This window comes from Syngnathus leptorhynchus, chromosome 12, assembly GCF_054491065.1.
Source record: "Syngnathus leptorhynchus isolate UIUO chromosome 12, UIUO_Slep, whole genome shotgun sequence".
Classification (NCBI taxonomy): domain Eukaryota; kingdom Metazoa; phylum Chordata; class Actinopteri; order Syngnathiformes; family Syngnathidae; genus Syngnathus; species Syngnathus leptorhynchus.
The window spans coordinates 4,065,301-4,083,426 of NC_141206.1; the positions used below are offsets into that span (position 1 = coordinate 4,065,301).

Consider the following 18,126-nt stretch of genomic DNA (forward strand, 5'->3'; position numbering starts at 1 on the left):
GAATAGTTTTAATATAGATTGTGGTATATATTACGTTACATTGTAAAGGTTCACACAACAGCATATTCACAAATTGTCAAATGGTCTGAGCATTATAGTGAGGGCTCAGTTGGCTGCAATTGATTATTTGTTATGATTATAAAAAGTCAAGACTTTTTCTCAAACAATATTTTCAAACAACCACAGTAGACTAATATTACATGTATGCTTTCAAATGCATCACAATCGTTTTATAAGTAATTTAAAGCCTCACTGTGATGTACAATGACAAGTTGTATTAAAAAAATGTAAGTAAAGTGTTTTACTAATTAAAAATATGAATAAAGATTTGACCAAATAGAGCGGCAAGCATACCAGTGTGTCTCCTCCTAAAGCAGGCTGAACATTAATTTATGCAATTGTAGCCCTGTCAATGCTCACCACTGGACAGAGTACTGAAAGTGCTTCTCCTAAATATGGCTACAGCACGAATAAGAAAAGGATGAAATCATGTCGATTCATCTCTGTAGCCATCCAACACCAGTGCGACCTCCATCACACACATCTCTTGTCCAATCGGAGGCACAATGACATCAATGTTCATTGTTACCAACGACTGGTTCCAACTATAACTTTGAATTTCTAATCAATTTAAGAATAAAATCTCTATGTGAAAGTTTGATGCTCAGTTAGTGCTCACTCTGGTCTACACAGATGCAAAATGTAACTTCATGGTAATATGGTGAAGTTGAGTCGTCACAACTGAGACTGCTCGCAATATAATAGCAGTCAATTTCACCTTCAGTATGCATGTAGACATCTTTTACAATACTTGTTTAGGTCACATATTATATACTGTAAATATGATGAGTTTCATTCCTAAATACAGTGTTTGTAAGGGAATTGACAATCTGAAAATAAAATCGGAATTCTTTTTAGACAAAACTGCGGGTAAACATGTTTCAAATTTTAGATCAGATGAGATAATCCTCTGTCACAGTTCTGAACATGTAGGTCTTGCTGTGAACAAAAAAAAGATGAATGCTTCTTGAAAAGCAGATGTCACCTTTACATTCGAGGCAAAGAGTGATACACTTCTCGCGGCACTATTTTCCAGCCAAATGTCTCCCTGGTGTATTGGAATGAAGCTTTTCATATGTAGCTGCAGTCATTTTTGTCTGCTCTTATTGGTACCCCTGTCTGTGCTCTTGAAGGTAATGTGTGCTCTATTTGTCTTTTAGATGTTTTCCCCTCCTGTTAGCAGTGGAAAGAATGGACCGACCTCCCTGGGGAGTGGACATTTCTCCGGCTCAAGTACGTCAGCTTTCTTCTCTCTTTTTTTTCAATGAGCTATATGTTCTTCTCTCAATTTGAAATCCTTCCATGCACCTGTTTTTTGCCGCTCTATGACTTTTCAGTGTGGGTAACCACCCAATATTTGTGGGGGTTAGCAATTTACTTTGAGCAGTACTCTGTATTCCATCCATTATGTTCTGTATTATCTGTAGGTTCTTCCAAATGCTTTTGGAAAAACAAGAGGCTCTATGTCATTAGAATAGAATGCAAATACTCTCATAACAAAAAGAAAAATGATTTTGGTAAGTTTGAAGGATAACATTTGTTTTCTGCTTCTCATGTTCATTCCTGAGAGAGACTTCCTGTTTTTCTGATTTGGTGATGTCACTCTTTCCTGCCTATGAATATACCGTGGGGATTAGCTCACCGTGGTTCTATACAGTGTGGCGTCAAACAGTAGCGAAACATAGTCACTTTGGAAGTTGAACTGGACTGTCCATAGCGAGACAGGCAGGTTGTAACTTGAGGAGTTTTTCAGGGAATGTGTGAGTGTGATTGACATTAATGAGATAATGCCAGCAGAGTGTGTAATTTATTCACTTAATCCTATTTGGCTTTTTAGTCAGTGAGTGAGTGAGTGAGTTGGTTACTTCCTTAACTCATGTGTTTTCCATTCATACATTTTGTCACCATGCAGTAGGTCAGTCAGGTCTACCATAGCGGTCAGTATTTCGATGCTTCTTCCATATGTGTGCCCGTGCTTCAGAGTTCACCCCAAGACACTTATTCATGTTGTTTAAATGCTGAGATCAGTTCAATAAAAGTACAGATAGTGCCGGTTCTTGTACACCGCTGATGACACCTCCTGAACTGCTTATTAGCTAGCTTGCAAGTAGCTGGGATAGCCTCTTGTTGACCTTTGACCCTGAAGTGGATATCACTCAAGGTATGGCTAGATGTACTTGAGTAATTCAACATAATTAGAGTGGAACCTCATTTTTTGTGAAAAAACTGAACTGGACTGAAAGTGGAAATCATCTAAACTACTCCATTCCAGACACCCAAACACATAAATAGTCCAGAGAATAGCTATGAAACAATGTGAAAACAATATGAAATGAATACATGATTCTTTACCAGCCTTTCTACCTTTATTAAAGATACTTTTTGGCATATGAAAGACAGTAAGGAGAAGAGAGTGAAGAGATATCTGGGCTTACTACTACTACTAAGGACCAGCCTGGGAGTCACTGAACAACTGTCACACACACACACACACACACACACACACACACACACACACACACACACACACACACACACACACACACACACACACACACACACACACACAAATAATCTGTCCTTGATGTGTCCTTCCATGCATCCTGGTGAGCTCAAGCACCGTAAAGCATATTCATAGAACGGTATGACTTCTTTCTTGAATTCTATCATGTTCTTCATTGAAGGTCTGCACTAAAAAACTTTCTGAATCGTGGAAAAATTAAAAAATGTGAAAATTCAGGTTCCAAATTGTTTACCTATACTTGCCTCTGTATTGCTAACATTGTGTCAGTTTTAAAGCGTGGGAATTTCCAGTTCATTTGCACCTGGATGCACAAGAGCAGCACAGCATGCTAACATCCATGTGTGAATTCCTGGAGGCAGTTATTGAGCGAATTAGGGCTATATAAAAATTTTTGATTGATGAATAAGATATACTGTGCATACTGATATATCACACGTGTAGATATATATATATATACATATATATATACATATATATATATATATATATATATATATATATATATATATATATATATATATATATATTTTTTTTTTTTTTTAAACTCAACATACTGTAGAAAGTTGCAGTCACATGTACTAATCGTAATCAGCTAGCTTGTGCTTACTGTATTTATTCATTATTTCCTATAGTAGTCAATTGTAAAGTGTGATGTCATAATTTGTTCCACAAATTAGGGTTGAAAATATTTTCCATTCTACAGAAATTTGCCTAATCCAGTTGGTAAAGACAACCCTACTGCATGGTGTAAAACGAATGTCAATGACTTCAAGAGCATTTTGGGGTTCAATATTATACTTAAGGACATGTTGAGGATCTTTGGGGTTCTTATGAATGTTGCAGTACCTATGAAATACTAAACTAATACAACCACCGTACCTTTTACACAAAACAACATATGCAATATTATATAGACCCGCCTAATGTAGTTAGTGCAATGTACATGTAATAGCTGTATCCTCTGTGCCTTAATGAGCCAAAGTGAAGCCACAATCATCTAAACAGAAGCAGTCGGTCTGGTTGAAAGTTTTTCTGCTGGGTTTTTGTAGAGAAATACGTAGATCATTTCCATTGATCCTACTCAGATTTGTGAGCCGTTCTGTTATTCTCCTAGAAACAGTGCAGTGCAAACATCCTTTTTGTTTACTGCTTGTTTGTGTGACATGGTGTGGTTTGCCCCCGTGCCGTGTATGCAAATGTGAAGCAGGTCAACAAATGTTATGAGTTTGCAGAGGCAAAAAAAAAGGAAGTATCCAGTTTTTTTACTCTTAAATGGCCGGCAAGCTTTGGTTTGCTGCGTCGATGTGTATCTTCACTTTGGGATTATTTTCATGCAACCCCCCCCCCCCCACACACACACACACACACAAAAGGAAAACGGCACTGTCTTATAAACTTGAAACTACACAAACAACATCACATTTTTCCACCCACATGTACAAGATTCATCACGCACACACATTCTGCTCACCCCTGCTGTGGCGTTCTGCAGGCCTCGGCATTTTGATGAGCCCGGCGCTGTTTGTGAATGCAGCTAATTAGAACTCTATAGACCCGCACAGCCATGAGAGCAGCAGTTTCCAAAGGAAGGGATGAGGCCAGAAGCCCGGACATGCTGACGCTGAACCTGGTCCTCACATTGTATGTTTGGTTCTGTTCAGCAGCCAGGACTTTGGTCTAGATTTTAGGGGAGTATTTAAAAATATTTACAGTATATTCTGTTAAAAATTTACTGCACGGCTATTCGAGCTCCAAGCACACGGTTAATTTATTACTTGAGAAGTATTTCTATTCCGCTAACCTCAACAAACATTTATGTTGGAGTAAAGTTTAGCTTGGGTTGTAAGGAGAGTTTCTGCCTCATGTCTGTTTTTTTTTTTTGCTTTGCTTAGCTTTACAAGGAATGAGAAAGGGAAAATATTTTAAATTCTAAAAGAATATTACACCACAGCTGAATGAATAAACACATTTATTGCATTTAACAAATAACCAATTGACAACGGCCAAATATATTTTGCTAGAATGCAGAAAATCAAATCAGAAATGTAAAGAATTTTGTGGCAGTGTTGCACATATCCGGACAGCGACACTGGAAGAAAAAGCATATAAAAAAACTATGTGATTCTGTCAACCAAATTTATCTTATCAGATTTGTTAAAGATGCATTTTTCACATTTCCAAAAAACTATAAATATTTGTTTGGGTTTTTGACAGCTTAGTGAATGCTAAATCCTTATATTTTTAGAAATCAATTCACCTTTAGACACAAAAGCGTAGAAACAGGAACGGTGCAAGAGTCCCACTTGACATGCTCAGCCCACGGTCATCAGCAAACGGGAAGTGGATTAACCATTTTAATTATTGGGAGATTTTGCCTAGTTGTTGTTTATTTTGGGATCATCCCTGGAAAGATAATGCACACATCAAACTCTGTGTGTGTTTCTAATCTCTTCCTGGATGAAGCCGTTCAAAGAGCAGGCTCCACTGTGCTTGTCACTAGCGCCACTTGTCTATTTCAGGTCTTGGCTGCTTTTGGTGAACCCCCCCCCCCCCCCCCCACTACAACACCGTTCGAACCCTTCAGATGTGTTGTTTGTTTCCCTGTCAACGGTGTTGGAAGCGGATTGAGGTGTGCGAGTGTGATAGTGTATAAATGAGAGATTTGGGGAGATTTCACAAAATTATGCATATGCATGTGTCTGTGGTTTAAATGTATTGGTACAGAAGGGAAAGATGCAGGAAAGACTCATTGTGAAAAACATGAACAAAGGATGAAGAGAGCAGATGAAGATAGCAAACCGTAGTTGGAATTATTTTTGTTAAAACGTCTTGTAAATGTTCTCAACTGAACCAGTGTGAGCAAAAGTAGCTCAATCCATAAGTACCTAGATTTAGGGGTTCAAGGTTCAAATCCCACTGCAGTCCAAATTGTGGTCATTGGGAGTGTGTGTTTGAAGGTTTACTTTTTTGTTCTTTGTTCAGTTAAATTGCACAAGAGTAAGAGTTAAAAGATGGTTTGGTACAATGCACATAAAATCCACAAATAAATTCTATTCATTGAGAAAGCGCTGGAGCTAAATTGTGGCTTATATCGAAGTTACAGACACACTCAAGAAAACACTGAAGCTTTAATCAAGGTCATGTCTGTGTGGATGATTTTAAAATAGTCACAATGGGACGCATGTAAGCGTGAATTGTTGCTTTGGCGCTCGATGGTTGACTGGCGATCAGTCCAGGGTGTACCTCGCCTTTCGTCAGTTGGGATAAACTTTAGCTTTCCCATGACTGAGCAGAATACGCAGTTTCGCTGGTGAAAGTTCCACTCGTGGAACAGATTCATTCTGTTTTTGTTTTATCATAGGGGGGAAAATTAATTTTTAAATCATCCCCCGCAGCAGTGTTTGCTTCTTCACACATCTGCAGAGAAATTTGGGCAGCCACGAATACGACCGCATCGGCATGCTGGATTTTTGTTCCTCTAATTGGTATATCTTATTCAGTCACAGTTTACAGCTGAGAGGAATAAAAAGGGTTCGTTTTAATAATATCTCCTCTCACGTTTGATTTGATACACTTGTACTGAAACAGATAATGCGCCTCAACGTGGTGAACAACGCCCCCACCGTCACCCTCTTGTCTCTATTCAGTCAAATCAGCCTTCGTTCCACCCGTCACTCAAACTCATCCAAGAGGATGGCTTTCAAAATAGGTGGCGGGCAGAAGCCGGTTGCTCAATACCTTGCCCTCCTACATTCTCTCTCAGCCTTGGAGGCTCTTAATTTGTCTTTTTCTTGGCAAAAACTCCCAGCCATGCTCTTAATTGGGGTACGGATTAAGAATTAATAGGCGTTTTTTTAGCGATAATGGCAAATATTATGAGCTCCATTTGCTTTTCAAACGCTTATAATGACTTGCTAATAATGGCGCTGATTTCAATGTTCATGTCTGTTAATATTTGGCAGGGATTTTTTTTTTTTTTTAAATTTTTTTACAAACCTCAGGAGATAGACGTAGCTCTTGCTTCGGCAAGCCGACTTACTACCGAGTCGGCACTCCATATGTTTTCCCTAAAGGCACAGCTAAGACTAGTTGGGCTCGGCTAGAGTTAGAAAAGCTTATTTTTTTTGTTCACTGTGCTCCCTGACTCAGATCAGACTCAGTCGTCATTTTCTGGTGTCTGATCCTATTGCGTCAATCATATGTGTTTAAATGTTTTGTTGTCTTCTGATACGCTTTGTAATAAGTCGACTAAACGTCTCGTGTCTGACAAACTGTCAGTATTTAATTACTGGTCTTCATCAGCTTTTTTTTCCCGGTGTCACAAGTGCCTATTTTAGAGTCATCTGTTGGACACCTGCTGCAGGTAATCTGTCGGATTTATACGCAAGCCCGTCATTAACTGTGGAGTGATTAGAAATGAAGGACAGGCACAGAAATTGAGTGCATAGATGTCCATACAATTTAGGGTAAATATGTCTTGTTTATGAGTAACGTACTTCACGTTTCATTTCTCCATTTTCTTGGATAGAAGTGGGTGCTGACTTTTTTTTTTTTTTTTTTAATTGTCAGATACTCTCCAACGATGTTCAGTGACCGGGTCCTCACGTTGTGACATCACAAAGTGAGGAGCTATCCCCTACAGGCCAAACACATCAATTTCTCCGAGCAGTTGTTTCTGCAACTTGAGTTGTTGTGCGGCTGTTCTGATTTTGGTGCATCAAATAAATTATAAAACACTTCTACGTTATCCTCTGCAATGTGCTCAAGTACTCGTCATTGCGCTGAGGTGAATCTACTGCCGAACGTTTGAATACAGCAGAGGTGACGTTTTAGAGAGCCAGGCCTCTAACTTCTGGGGCACCAAAATAACTCATTATTTCATCATAAATGATCATTTTCGATCTTTTGATTTACTTAGCCTGTGCATCCCTTTATCGTTCACCATATGTGAAACTGCAAAACGGCAAGGCCGCATTATTTGTCCTCCTCGCGCTGCAGTCAATATGTTGATGTTGCTGAGGTGTACTTTTTGCACCTGTTTGCTTTAACAGAAACAGCAGTGATAGAAACGTCGTCCCTGTGCCTAATCCACCCAATCCTTAGAAAATAAAGAGACAGGCAACGTCAAACAGTTTAGCTTGCAATTACAGTACTGCTTAACAAGACTGCAGCTTTCCTTCAGTACAAAGCAACATATTCTGGGAGGTGGATGTAATGTGAATGAACAATTGTACGTGTGATGTTTTAGATATTACACTGTCATAAGATGAAGATGAAAGACAATGTGTATTTCAAAATACATTAAAATATTATAACCAAAACAGCTACTCCTACTGTGTGCTCCACCTCCATTTAATAAAAAAATAAATCTCGTTTAGAATTGGCATTTTCCAAGTCCTCCTCAGCTAAGTTGATAATTTTCCCTTGAACTCCTTGACTATTTCTTTGCTCTTGTCTACCAGACTGTTGCAGAATTATACTTGTAGCAGTTTCTGCGGGCATTTTTTTTTCCTTTCTAAATTTAGAAAGCACAATTTGGGGGTATTTTCTGTGCAAAACATCCTGTGATCATGTGATGTTTTTGTTTTTACTCATTTTTAGTTAACATTTCCTTCTAGCCGTCAATATCAACTGTTTCTTCCTGCTTTTATTATTCTGCACTTCCTTCTTGATCTTAGATTGACCTTGTTTGCCAGTGTTTAGAATTAGTTAGTTGGACCATAGAATCTGTGTCCAAAAGAATAATTTGAAATAAAAAGACAGACTCAAAATCTAAAACGTAGAAGCAAACAACCAGAAAACACCTCTTGCATTTCCAATTAATATGAAAAAACAAAGGAGATGCTAACATTCAAAGCACTTATTACTGTGTGGCATTCTAAATGTTGTTGCTGGGAAAAATAAGCATTATGAAATAAAGTGAAAGAAGGAATGGAGTAGAAATCACGTGCTGTCTACCACAGGGGCAGATGTACTTTGATCATTTTGATTTGCACAGATGTTGTATTTTACTACATTTTACACATTCTATAAAAATATTTGTAGCTTGAAATATTTCGGTTAGTGATTAGCTGGCGACCAGTGCAGAGTGAACTCTTGGCTCCAGTTCATTTATGACTTAACGCGGACAAGCGGCATCGAAAATTGATGCTGGAAAAAAATAAAAAACTACATTTCATTTCAAAGTCAGCCACGAAGCAAATATTCTTATTTAAGAGTGTGTGTTGCATGGAGAATCTGTTCATTGAGTGTGTTAAATGTACTAATGTGATGTACGCTGACTTGCCAGAGACACAGTGAACCTTCACACTACAGAGACTAGCAGATGAAACCATCTGGTTCAGAGTGAAAGGTGGGTTGGAGCAGGGAAGCTGCACAATGGTTTCTCCCAGCTTTTGTTTCAGTCTCAGGCTTTGGCACCAGAGTGGCAGTGCCAATTCCCTGTGTGTGTGTGTGTGTGTGTGTGTGTGTGTGTGTGTGTGTGTGTGTGTGTGTGTGTGTGTGTGTGTGTGTGTGTGTGTGTGTGTGTGTGTGTGTGTGTGTGTGTGTGTGTGTGTGTGTGGCAAAAAGGGTGAGGGGGTTGCTTGGAAAATCTCACACACGCACACATTTACTGACATACATGCACACTCACAAAGATTGTAAATTGTCTGGAACACCCCTGGTGCCATCTGGTCCTGTGATGGGCCAGACAGTGTGTGTGTGTGTATGTGTTCACACTCACGTGTCTATGTGCATGTGGGAGTGAGAGAAAAGAAAAGGTTGCGTATATGCATATGTGTATACATTTTATGCTTTGTGTGTTGCATTATAGTTCTCATGTGGACAAAAAAGAGAAAAGAAACAAGCAATATTACTAACCTGATGTTGGCCATTTTTTTTTTATTAAGTGAAACAGGTTTAAAAAGAAAATATTTTTGTCTGTAGTTTGTAGGTTTGTGTTTACATCTTAGGGGTGTGTGTCTGCGACAAGTTCATAATGTCCTGAAGAGAGCCAAGGTTTCCTTCCTCATAGCTTCTGAACATCTGCAAACGTGTGTGTGTGTGTGTGTCACCGAGAGAGACACATTGATCTTCCCGCTGCATTCCATTCTTTCAAGGCTCTGAATAGCAAGAACTTCTCACTATAAACATTTCTCCCGCTTTCCCCTCTTCACTTCAACCATTACACCCTTTAAAACTCTCCCTGTAAAAAAATGTCGTTTTGCACTATTTCTGAGAATACTTGTTTGGAAAAAAAAAAAAAAAAAAAAAAAAAATATATATATATATATATATATATATATATATATATATATATATATATATATCATGTTATATATCATATATATCATGTTTGGCTAATTTACCCGTTTTCAGCTAGTACAGTCTTATTGCACTTGTTTATTTTTTCTATTCTTGTTTTACAGTATAATGTATAATGTTTTGGGGCATTTTTTATGGGGTGTATTTTTTTATTGGCTATAACTTGAGGCTGAAACATTTACTTGCGAGTGTTTTTGCCTTTGGATAAAAGCATATTTAAGAAGGCATGATTTTATTTTCAGTGTGGGGGGGGGGTTCTAGGCTTTCATCTCTTATCCCACTTTTCTTGCCTGCTGTCTGTTGGATGGCCATCGTTTGGCAGCTTGGAGCCATTCGAAGAACCAATTATCCAATAAATGCAGCATAATGAAGTTGTTTCCCTGCTGCTGTGTTACTAAAAGCCAAGGATTGTAGATCCTATAGATTTACACCCGAGACTTACCAAATAATAATTCAAAAGAATATAACATCTACTTTGGAAACATGAATCAAATTTCTGCTTCACCATCTTGCATTACACGGCAAAAGTGGTAGTAGAAAGTGATAAAAGACATTTCGTTTAAGGGCATCCTCAGTTGTAAGACAGGTGAGGTGTCTCAAGTTGATGAATGAGTTGTTACACTGCCACGTAACAGACATCAGGAAAAAACAATCCTCAAATATCTTTTTCCTGACAAATTGATATTTTATTGTTGATGTCTGATATCCGATGCTACAATTCCATTCAAAGCAAAAATGCATCCCTTAGACCTGTTGCTTTATTTCAATCTTAAATTTCAAATTACTTCGAAAAATGTACGACTTTCACTTGACCTAAATGTCGACAGCGATGAAACACATCATTTGTTGTTATTTAAAATGTTTGGAACACTTTAGTATAAACTACAAAATATTTGAGTTGAAACTGGTCAGTCAATATAAACCACAAACCCAGAATACTCGAAAACCAGCTGGTGCGTTGTAATGTTGACCCCCCCTCAACCCCATACATATGTAAAACGTAATGGCTAGTTATTAGCTTGGTTTCACGTTCATTCATGATAGGCTCTTTTGGAAAAAAAATCATCGACCATTACCAAACGGTTGCTGCTATTTTATCATATTTAAAATAATAAATAAAGGTTTGTGCGCACAGAAGTAAACAATATGTGCATATGTCTGACTATGTTCTGAACGTTTACATATTTGGTTAGGTCGAGACTGAATCACATTACACAACAAATAATCACTGGACTTCAGGACCACTTCTTCAAGCGGTCTGTATCTAAGTTCAAATGCTGTGTCCACACCTGCCCAAACAAACCACACCAAGGGGTTGCATGAACCAGAGATCGGTTCAGCCAAACTAAACAAGACAACTGGAAAACACCCTTAGATTTTGTAGCCTTAAATGTTGGTCGGATTTTGATGTGCATATAACAGTCTGGCACATATATTTGATTGATGACAATGTTATGCAATAAAAAAACAAACAAACAAACAAAAAAAGACATGAACTTTCCTGTGTTAAAATAATTGGCTTCTGTATTTTCAAGGGATTTCTTCTCAATGTCTTGTATGGAAAGCAAAGTTGGCCTCATAAGATGATATGATGGTTGGAGGTCAGGAGATCAGTCACAACAAATTGGGGAGAAGTCTATTATCTACTGCCACCTACATTGTTGAGTGTAAAGCAGTTACATCTGCCGTGTCAGCTTAATTTACATAAAGGTTTTTTGCAACTAGGCTGCAGTGTGACTTTTTCTTCCAGAAGATACCGTATACTTAGAAAATACAAGGAGCACCGGATTATAAAGCTCATTAAGGCACATTAAAGGAAACAAACTAATACAGCATAGAAGTCAAACTTTATTCACCTTCAATTTAACATCCATACATAAGGCTATCTGATTCTAAGACACACTGATGGTTTTTGAGAAACTTTTAAGTGTGCCTTATAGTCTGCAAAATAATGGGAGTTAGTTACTTCAGCCACCTGTTTGTATTAGCGTCCACCTTCTGCGTGATGTCATATGTGGAAAAATGTGTTTGAATAGTCACTGGTGATTTAGAATAGCTTGTTGTCCTGAATGAATCATTTTTGTTTTTTTGTTTTAGAAGCCGAAGTCAAAAGGTAGCAGCGATATATCTTCACTGTAGGGCACAGCTGTATTTCCAGGAAAATAGGCGCGCTCCGCTCGTCGTTTCCTCAATAAACTGTTTCCTGAATGGATGTTTAACCATCCATTAGACTCTATGGGATAGCCCCAACTTTTGAATTCAACATAAATGCACAAAATAAAACAACAGCAAATGATACCATATTTAGTAGGAAAGGAGAAGCCGATGATGAGTTGCCATAGAATGGCGCCAATGTAGACTTAATGTCAGACTTTATTTGCCTTAAGTATCGGTGGATGGTATTGGCGGTCTCCATGAGTACCGATACCTTAAAATAAAGCTGGTATCGAAAGTCACCCATCCTTTCAGAATAATTTCTATCAAGACACTCTTATTTCATCTGATACTGTACATAATGATTCAAATATTTATGCATGATATTTACCCACGAGGAGCGTTTTTTTTTTTTCAAGTCTATCTTTTCTTTTATAGTTAAAAGAGCATCAACATAGTCTGCAAAAAATAGGTGAGGAGAGTACTTCCGTAGATCCATAGTAGGTGCAGATATTTGAGTAAAGGTTCTGTGAAACACATTTATTGAGAAACCGTTGTCCGGCTGGGGTCCATATTTGATGGTCTTATTAGAGGACTCCCAAATAACTCATTGTACCGTTTATACCAAGGTCGAAATGGTCCCGGTGTGTTCCCAAGATCAAAATGAAATTTTGGGGTCAAGATTCTGCAAGTAGCTGCATCCCTAAAATGTCAAGGTGACGAAAGCCACTGTGAGTTAATAAACCCAAATATAAATTGCTTAAACATAGCTTTCCCTTTCGCCTAAACTTATGTCAACTCATAAAATCTAAATTATGCAAGAAAGAGCTGACACATTTAGTCATGTAGGATATCTACCAACATAGTTACCAGCATACGAGGGCGTGTATATGTCGGAGGCTGTGAGCAGCATGTGCACAGACGGTCTCATTTGGCAGCCTGTCCACAAGAATGTAACCTGAGACCTACACACACAACACACACACACAGGCATTCCCATAGTACTTCACTCTCACACACACAGATGTGAGCCTTTTGTCTGCCCTCGACCTTTTTTTTTTTCCCCTCCTCCCCCTCAGTCGTTGCAGGTGTTCATCATGAGGCAATAAAACAAGTAGTGACTGTTCTCCGTCCCTACTGTGGCCCAGACTCACAAGGCTGCAGAGACCCAGCCCTGCTCCACATTTACACAGCTCTTTCTCATTTGAAGCTCTGCATGCTTGAATGTGTGATTCAAGTTTTCAAGTGTAAAAAGAATATGAATGCGAAAAATCTCTCCTGATCATGACCATTGAATCTTTGCTTTCTTTAGTCTTCAATTACGTCAAACGCAACAGGATGTGGGAAGAAACTAGGTAGAAAATTATGAATACATTTTTGCTGCAATTTTTAGCAACATTTATTATTATTATTATTTATTATTACCAGGCACATTTGTTTTGAATGAGTTGTTTGTTCGCCAATTTAATTTGTTAGCTAGCAACAACAAGAGACAGCACATGGCATGTTCAATTGCACATTTTGTCATTACAATCTGCTTGCTTTGGTGACATTGGAAGGGCAGTGAACAAGTACAGCGCTATGGTTAAAAATAAAACAAAAATGAAGAAAAATTGCAGACACATACTGACGGACTGAAGATTGTTTTCAGTGTGTAGGGCACCTCACCTATCTTTCACGAGAAGAAATAGTAGTACGGTGGGTGTAGAAATCGAAGGGTTATTCTGCAATGTGTTTGTTTTTTTCTGTTCTGAAGATAGTATGCACTAGGATGGTACCATCTGTTCTGGTAATATATGTGGCTAGGCTGCTTGCTCCTTTTCTTACGCTTTTGGATTCATTCACGTGCACCAGAATCATCTGAAAGCTGTCAGTGATAGCAATGAGATGCATAGAATTGTGTTGTGTATGAAATAGAAAAGACTAACCCACTGCGGATACATTTTTTTTTTCTCTAAATATACAAGGGATAGGTGGTTTGTATTGCCTTTCCTTTATAAGCTGCTTCTGTCTGGAATTCTGAATCATCTGAAAGCTGTCAATGGGAGTAATGAGATCAAGAGAATTTTCCTGCATGGGAGATGAACATGAATATAGCTGACATTCGAGCTTGTTTTTCCAGAGACACAAAGGTTATGAATTGGTTTTGTTTAGATCCTAAGGGAAATTTCAGATGCTATTGTCCCTCTCTAGACATCAAGTTTTTATTTATAAGAGGCTAAAATACAGATACAAAGTACAATGTTCCCATACAACTGATTAAGATGTCACATATGGCTTCCTGGTTTGCCCACATGCCGCAATATTTACATTTATTTCATATTACATAAAAATGCTTAAAATGCTCCCCGCTGCAGATTATATTTTTTATTATGGCACATAGCTGCTAAAGACTAGTCAAAAATTATATTCACGCTCTGAAGCGTGACGACCAGGGTTAGAATGATTATTATTATTTTGCTATGAATTTAATCATCAATTATTATTATTATTATTATCTCCCAAGCTGATTTTTTTTCCTTGGTCAACAACCTGTATACCTGACACTGTGTTAATTTTAGTCCATAGTATTTTGGTTGTTAATTACTGACAGACAAACCCAGATGTTGCTGTGATCTGGTATTCTCTCCTTGCTACGGGTCTTGAATGAGACTTTTGCAGACTCCATCCAGCTGGCTGGTTCCTGATTTTGACTCATCACATAAGCAATGGAGAGTAACCAGCTGTTTCATAAAGCCATATTTATCACAAGCGTTGGAAAGCAGACTGCTGCAACCCAACCAAAAGCTCGGAAACTAAATGCAAACTGAAACTCATTGTAAAATTTTAAGATGCACAATCAAGGGAGGAGATCTTCTTATAAGCTACTTTTCAACTGAATGATCCTCTGGTTGTCCAGCACATGTTCTGCTGTGACCATGTGCATCACAGTTAACAGTGACTAAGTTTGTGCTTCATTTCTAAAGACAAGGAATTGATTTGGTTCATATTTAGATGGGAAAACACGCTGAGAAAATCTTTATTTGCCATGTCAGGGATTTTCCCTCCAATGGGTTTCCGTCAAAGATTTTTCAGCTTTGTTTGGTTACTGTGAATACGTACTGTGCAGTATACAACGTTATGCTTTTTGTACTGCTCTTTTATCCTTGGTATGTTTGTGCTTATATGTGCTGAACTCACATGAATGCAATTATTGTTCTCCGAGGTCATTTGCTTTTTCTTGTGTGCAAGCCAAATTAAGGTTCTCTGAATAGTAACAATGTGAAATGTGAAGCTGCAAGTTCTGTTCTCTGTTAATATAATAACTTCAGTTATAGAGTTTGACAGCCGTATACACACATGCACTCAAATGCACAGTTTCCATCGCTACAGAGGACAGCTACTTAAATAACAGAAAAAAAGTCACCTACCCCATATCCTAACATTTTAAACTGTACCCTCAAGTTAAAAGAGAAAAATGATGGCACATTGTTAAGGTTTGTGCGGGAGCAATGTAAAAAGCCTCCCGTTTTGAGGGGGCGGTCCTGTTTTATGCAAATAAGACGCAGCTCACCCACCCTCCTCGACTATAGTTCAGATCCCATCATTACCGTGATGACTGGGGATGGAGCTGGGGAGGTGGTAAGTGGTTACTTGCGCTCAAGTGGCTGCCCCGAGTCTGAAGAAAAAGAAGTGAGCCTCCATAAAGACAGTAAATCATCAACAGTATTTTCATTCGTGCAGGCGGAATTTCGTCGGCAAGCATTTGAAAAGATGCGGGGCATCCATGCATGTGGCACACTCTGATCTCTTGTTTTTTTATTATTTTTTTTTTTATTTCTTCCTTAGCCACACTTGTTGCCTCAACCGTCAAGTGATGAAGTAAGAGAAGCTTAATACAGACAAATAAGATTCATGTCACAGAAAGTCAAAGACTTTCTAAAACAACAGTATTAATCTGTGCAAACTGTGGAAAGACACGTCAGATTAACTTTTAAAAAATAATGAATGAGGTGAGTGTGTGAATTGGGAATTACCCACCAGTGCACCCCCCCCCCCCCACACACACACACACACACACACACACTCGCAGATAGAGTAGCGGAGCTTTCCTTGCTGCGTGACCTGACATGTCTTATGTGGTTTTCAAAGGGGAAGCCTTCACTTTAGTGTTTGCCAGTGTGCGTGTGGGTGGGTGTTTTTTTTTTTGTTTTTTTTTTTTCAAGATCAATGAATTTATGGAGTAGTTGTACACACACACACACACACACACACACACACACACACACACACACACACACACACACACACACACACACACACACACACACACACACGCCTGTTCTTAGTCAAGTGACGCACTCTGCCCTCCTGACATCTGGTCACTGAACTCTCTGGAGGGCTCTTTCTTGTGTGCATGTATGTGTGTTCAATTTAATGTTCCTGATTGATATGATTTCTTGTATTTTGTACTTCTTAGGCCACACAACTAGACATGTTAATATCAAAGTGTATACTGCAGTGGTCTCAAATGGTTTTGTTCATTGATGAATGTAGTGTTTTGTTTTGTTTGTTTAAAGATAAACATGGAGTTCTGGTTGATTTGGGAATGGCCCAACAAGGCTGCTATGTCAGCAAGTAGGTTGGTTTCACCATGTTGCCCTTAAGTTGATGTGGACACAAAGGAATGCCAGTCAAATGTGACAACTTGAAATGATATGGCATAGTAACTTTTGACCCAGTGATGTGGATGTAATTTGTTAACACAATCCAATATTGGACTGGCATCCATGATACGGTATTCGAGTCAGAGAGCAAGCACTAGTTTTTTTTTTTTTTTTTTTTTTTTTTTAAATAAACTTTAAGACCTTTCGTTGTATACTGACATTCACGCAATGATAGAGCAAGGAACTTTGTTTGGTACAGTAAACTAAAGTGGAAAGAAGCATAACACAAAAAGGTAAGAAGAACAGAAGGCTTTCAAGAAATGATGAAACATTTGTAAGTGAATTAATTGGATTGACGGTCTTTTTAGACACACTTTATGATTCTCATCTGCAGCGGGATAGGGTGGGGACACAAATTGGCCTGGTGGCAAACAAAGTGTAGCAAATTATCACTGAAAACATTTACCTGTTTTCTTAACAAGCTGCATTCTCACTCTGCTGAAGAGTTTCGTCTCGATTGATTCAATTACACAAAAGTGTCGCTGTGTTCTTTGAGCATGTCACGTGTCACTCCTCTGGGACCATCACGTCATATCTTTTGTGCCACATCAAAGTAAATTCAAAACCGTTTCTTGACCCATCATATGTTACCATTACTTGTCGGGGTAGGACAGAAAGTGACAAGGGGTGGCCTGGCCACCACATAGCTCCGCCCCCGTCTGTGTGGGTTTTCTCAGAGTACACTGGCTTCCTCCCATATTACAAAAAAAACATGTGTGCTAGTTTATTTAAAGTCTCTAAAATGATTCTTTGGTGTCAATGTGAGTATGATTTTTTGGGGGGGATTAGTTGGGGCTCAAATTTTCGGTCTTTGTTAAGTGCGCTGCGGTTGTGATTTGGGTACTATAGCAACAAAAATTGTTATTAATTAAATATCTTCAAAATAACTTCACTTTGAAAGTTTTTCTTCTTGTGGGTTTCTCTTGGGAGGAAAAAAAAGACGTTTAAGTCCTTGTGAAGTCAATGCTGTTCAGCTTCAGTTGCTTTTTAAGAAGTCCTCTGAGATCCTTTGCTGGTTTTAGGGGACTTGTTGTGCAAACGGGAACAACTTTTTTTTTTTTTTTTGGTTCGGTCACAAGTTTCATTCAGCTGGTCGCCCGTCCACACTAGAAGCATTGAAGATAGTGTGGGCAGGTGCCTGTCATTATTCTCTTGTGTGACTTTACACCAACTGCAACCTCCTCTTCTTGAGGTGAGGACAGAAGGCTCGGCGACTGGAGGGACACGAGGACAAAAGCAAGGAAGGCTGAAGGGAGGAGGAGCAGTTGGAAGATAAAAAAGTAAATAAAGAATGAAAGGCAAGGACTGGCAGTCGGAGAGAGGAACATGAAAATGGCTGAACTGTTCATAAAATTCACACATTTAAAGAGTATTATC

The 18,126-nt window shown here is 38.6% G+C and overlaps 1 protein-coding gene across 2 annotated transcripts in view; it reads left to right on the forward strand.

The window, feature by feature from the left end:
* tcf4 (transcription factor 4) overlaps positions 1 to 18,126 on the forward strand; it is a 161,253-nt gene that overhangs the window by 42,221 nt on the left and 100,906 nt on the right. For both annotated transcript variants that reach the window (XM_085926759.1, XM_085926758.1), the window contains exon 6: positions 1,221 to 1,293. In XM_085926759.1, the coding sequence (XP_085782885.1) occupies positions 1,221 to 1,293 (73 nt within the window). The remainder of the gene's footprint in view (positions 1 to 1,220; positions 1,294 to 18,126) is intronic.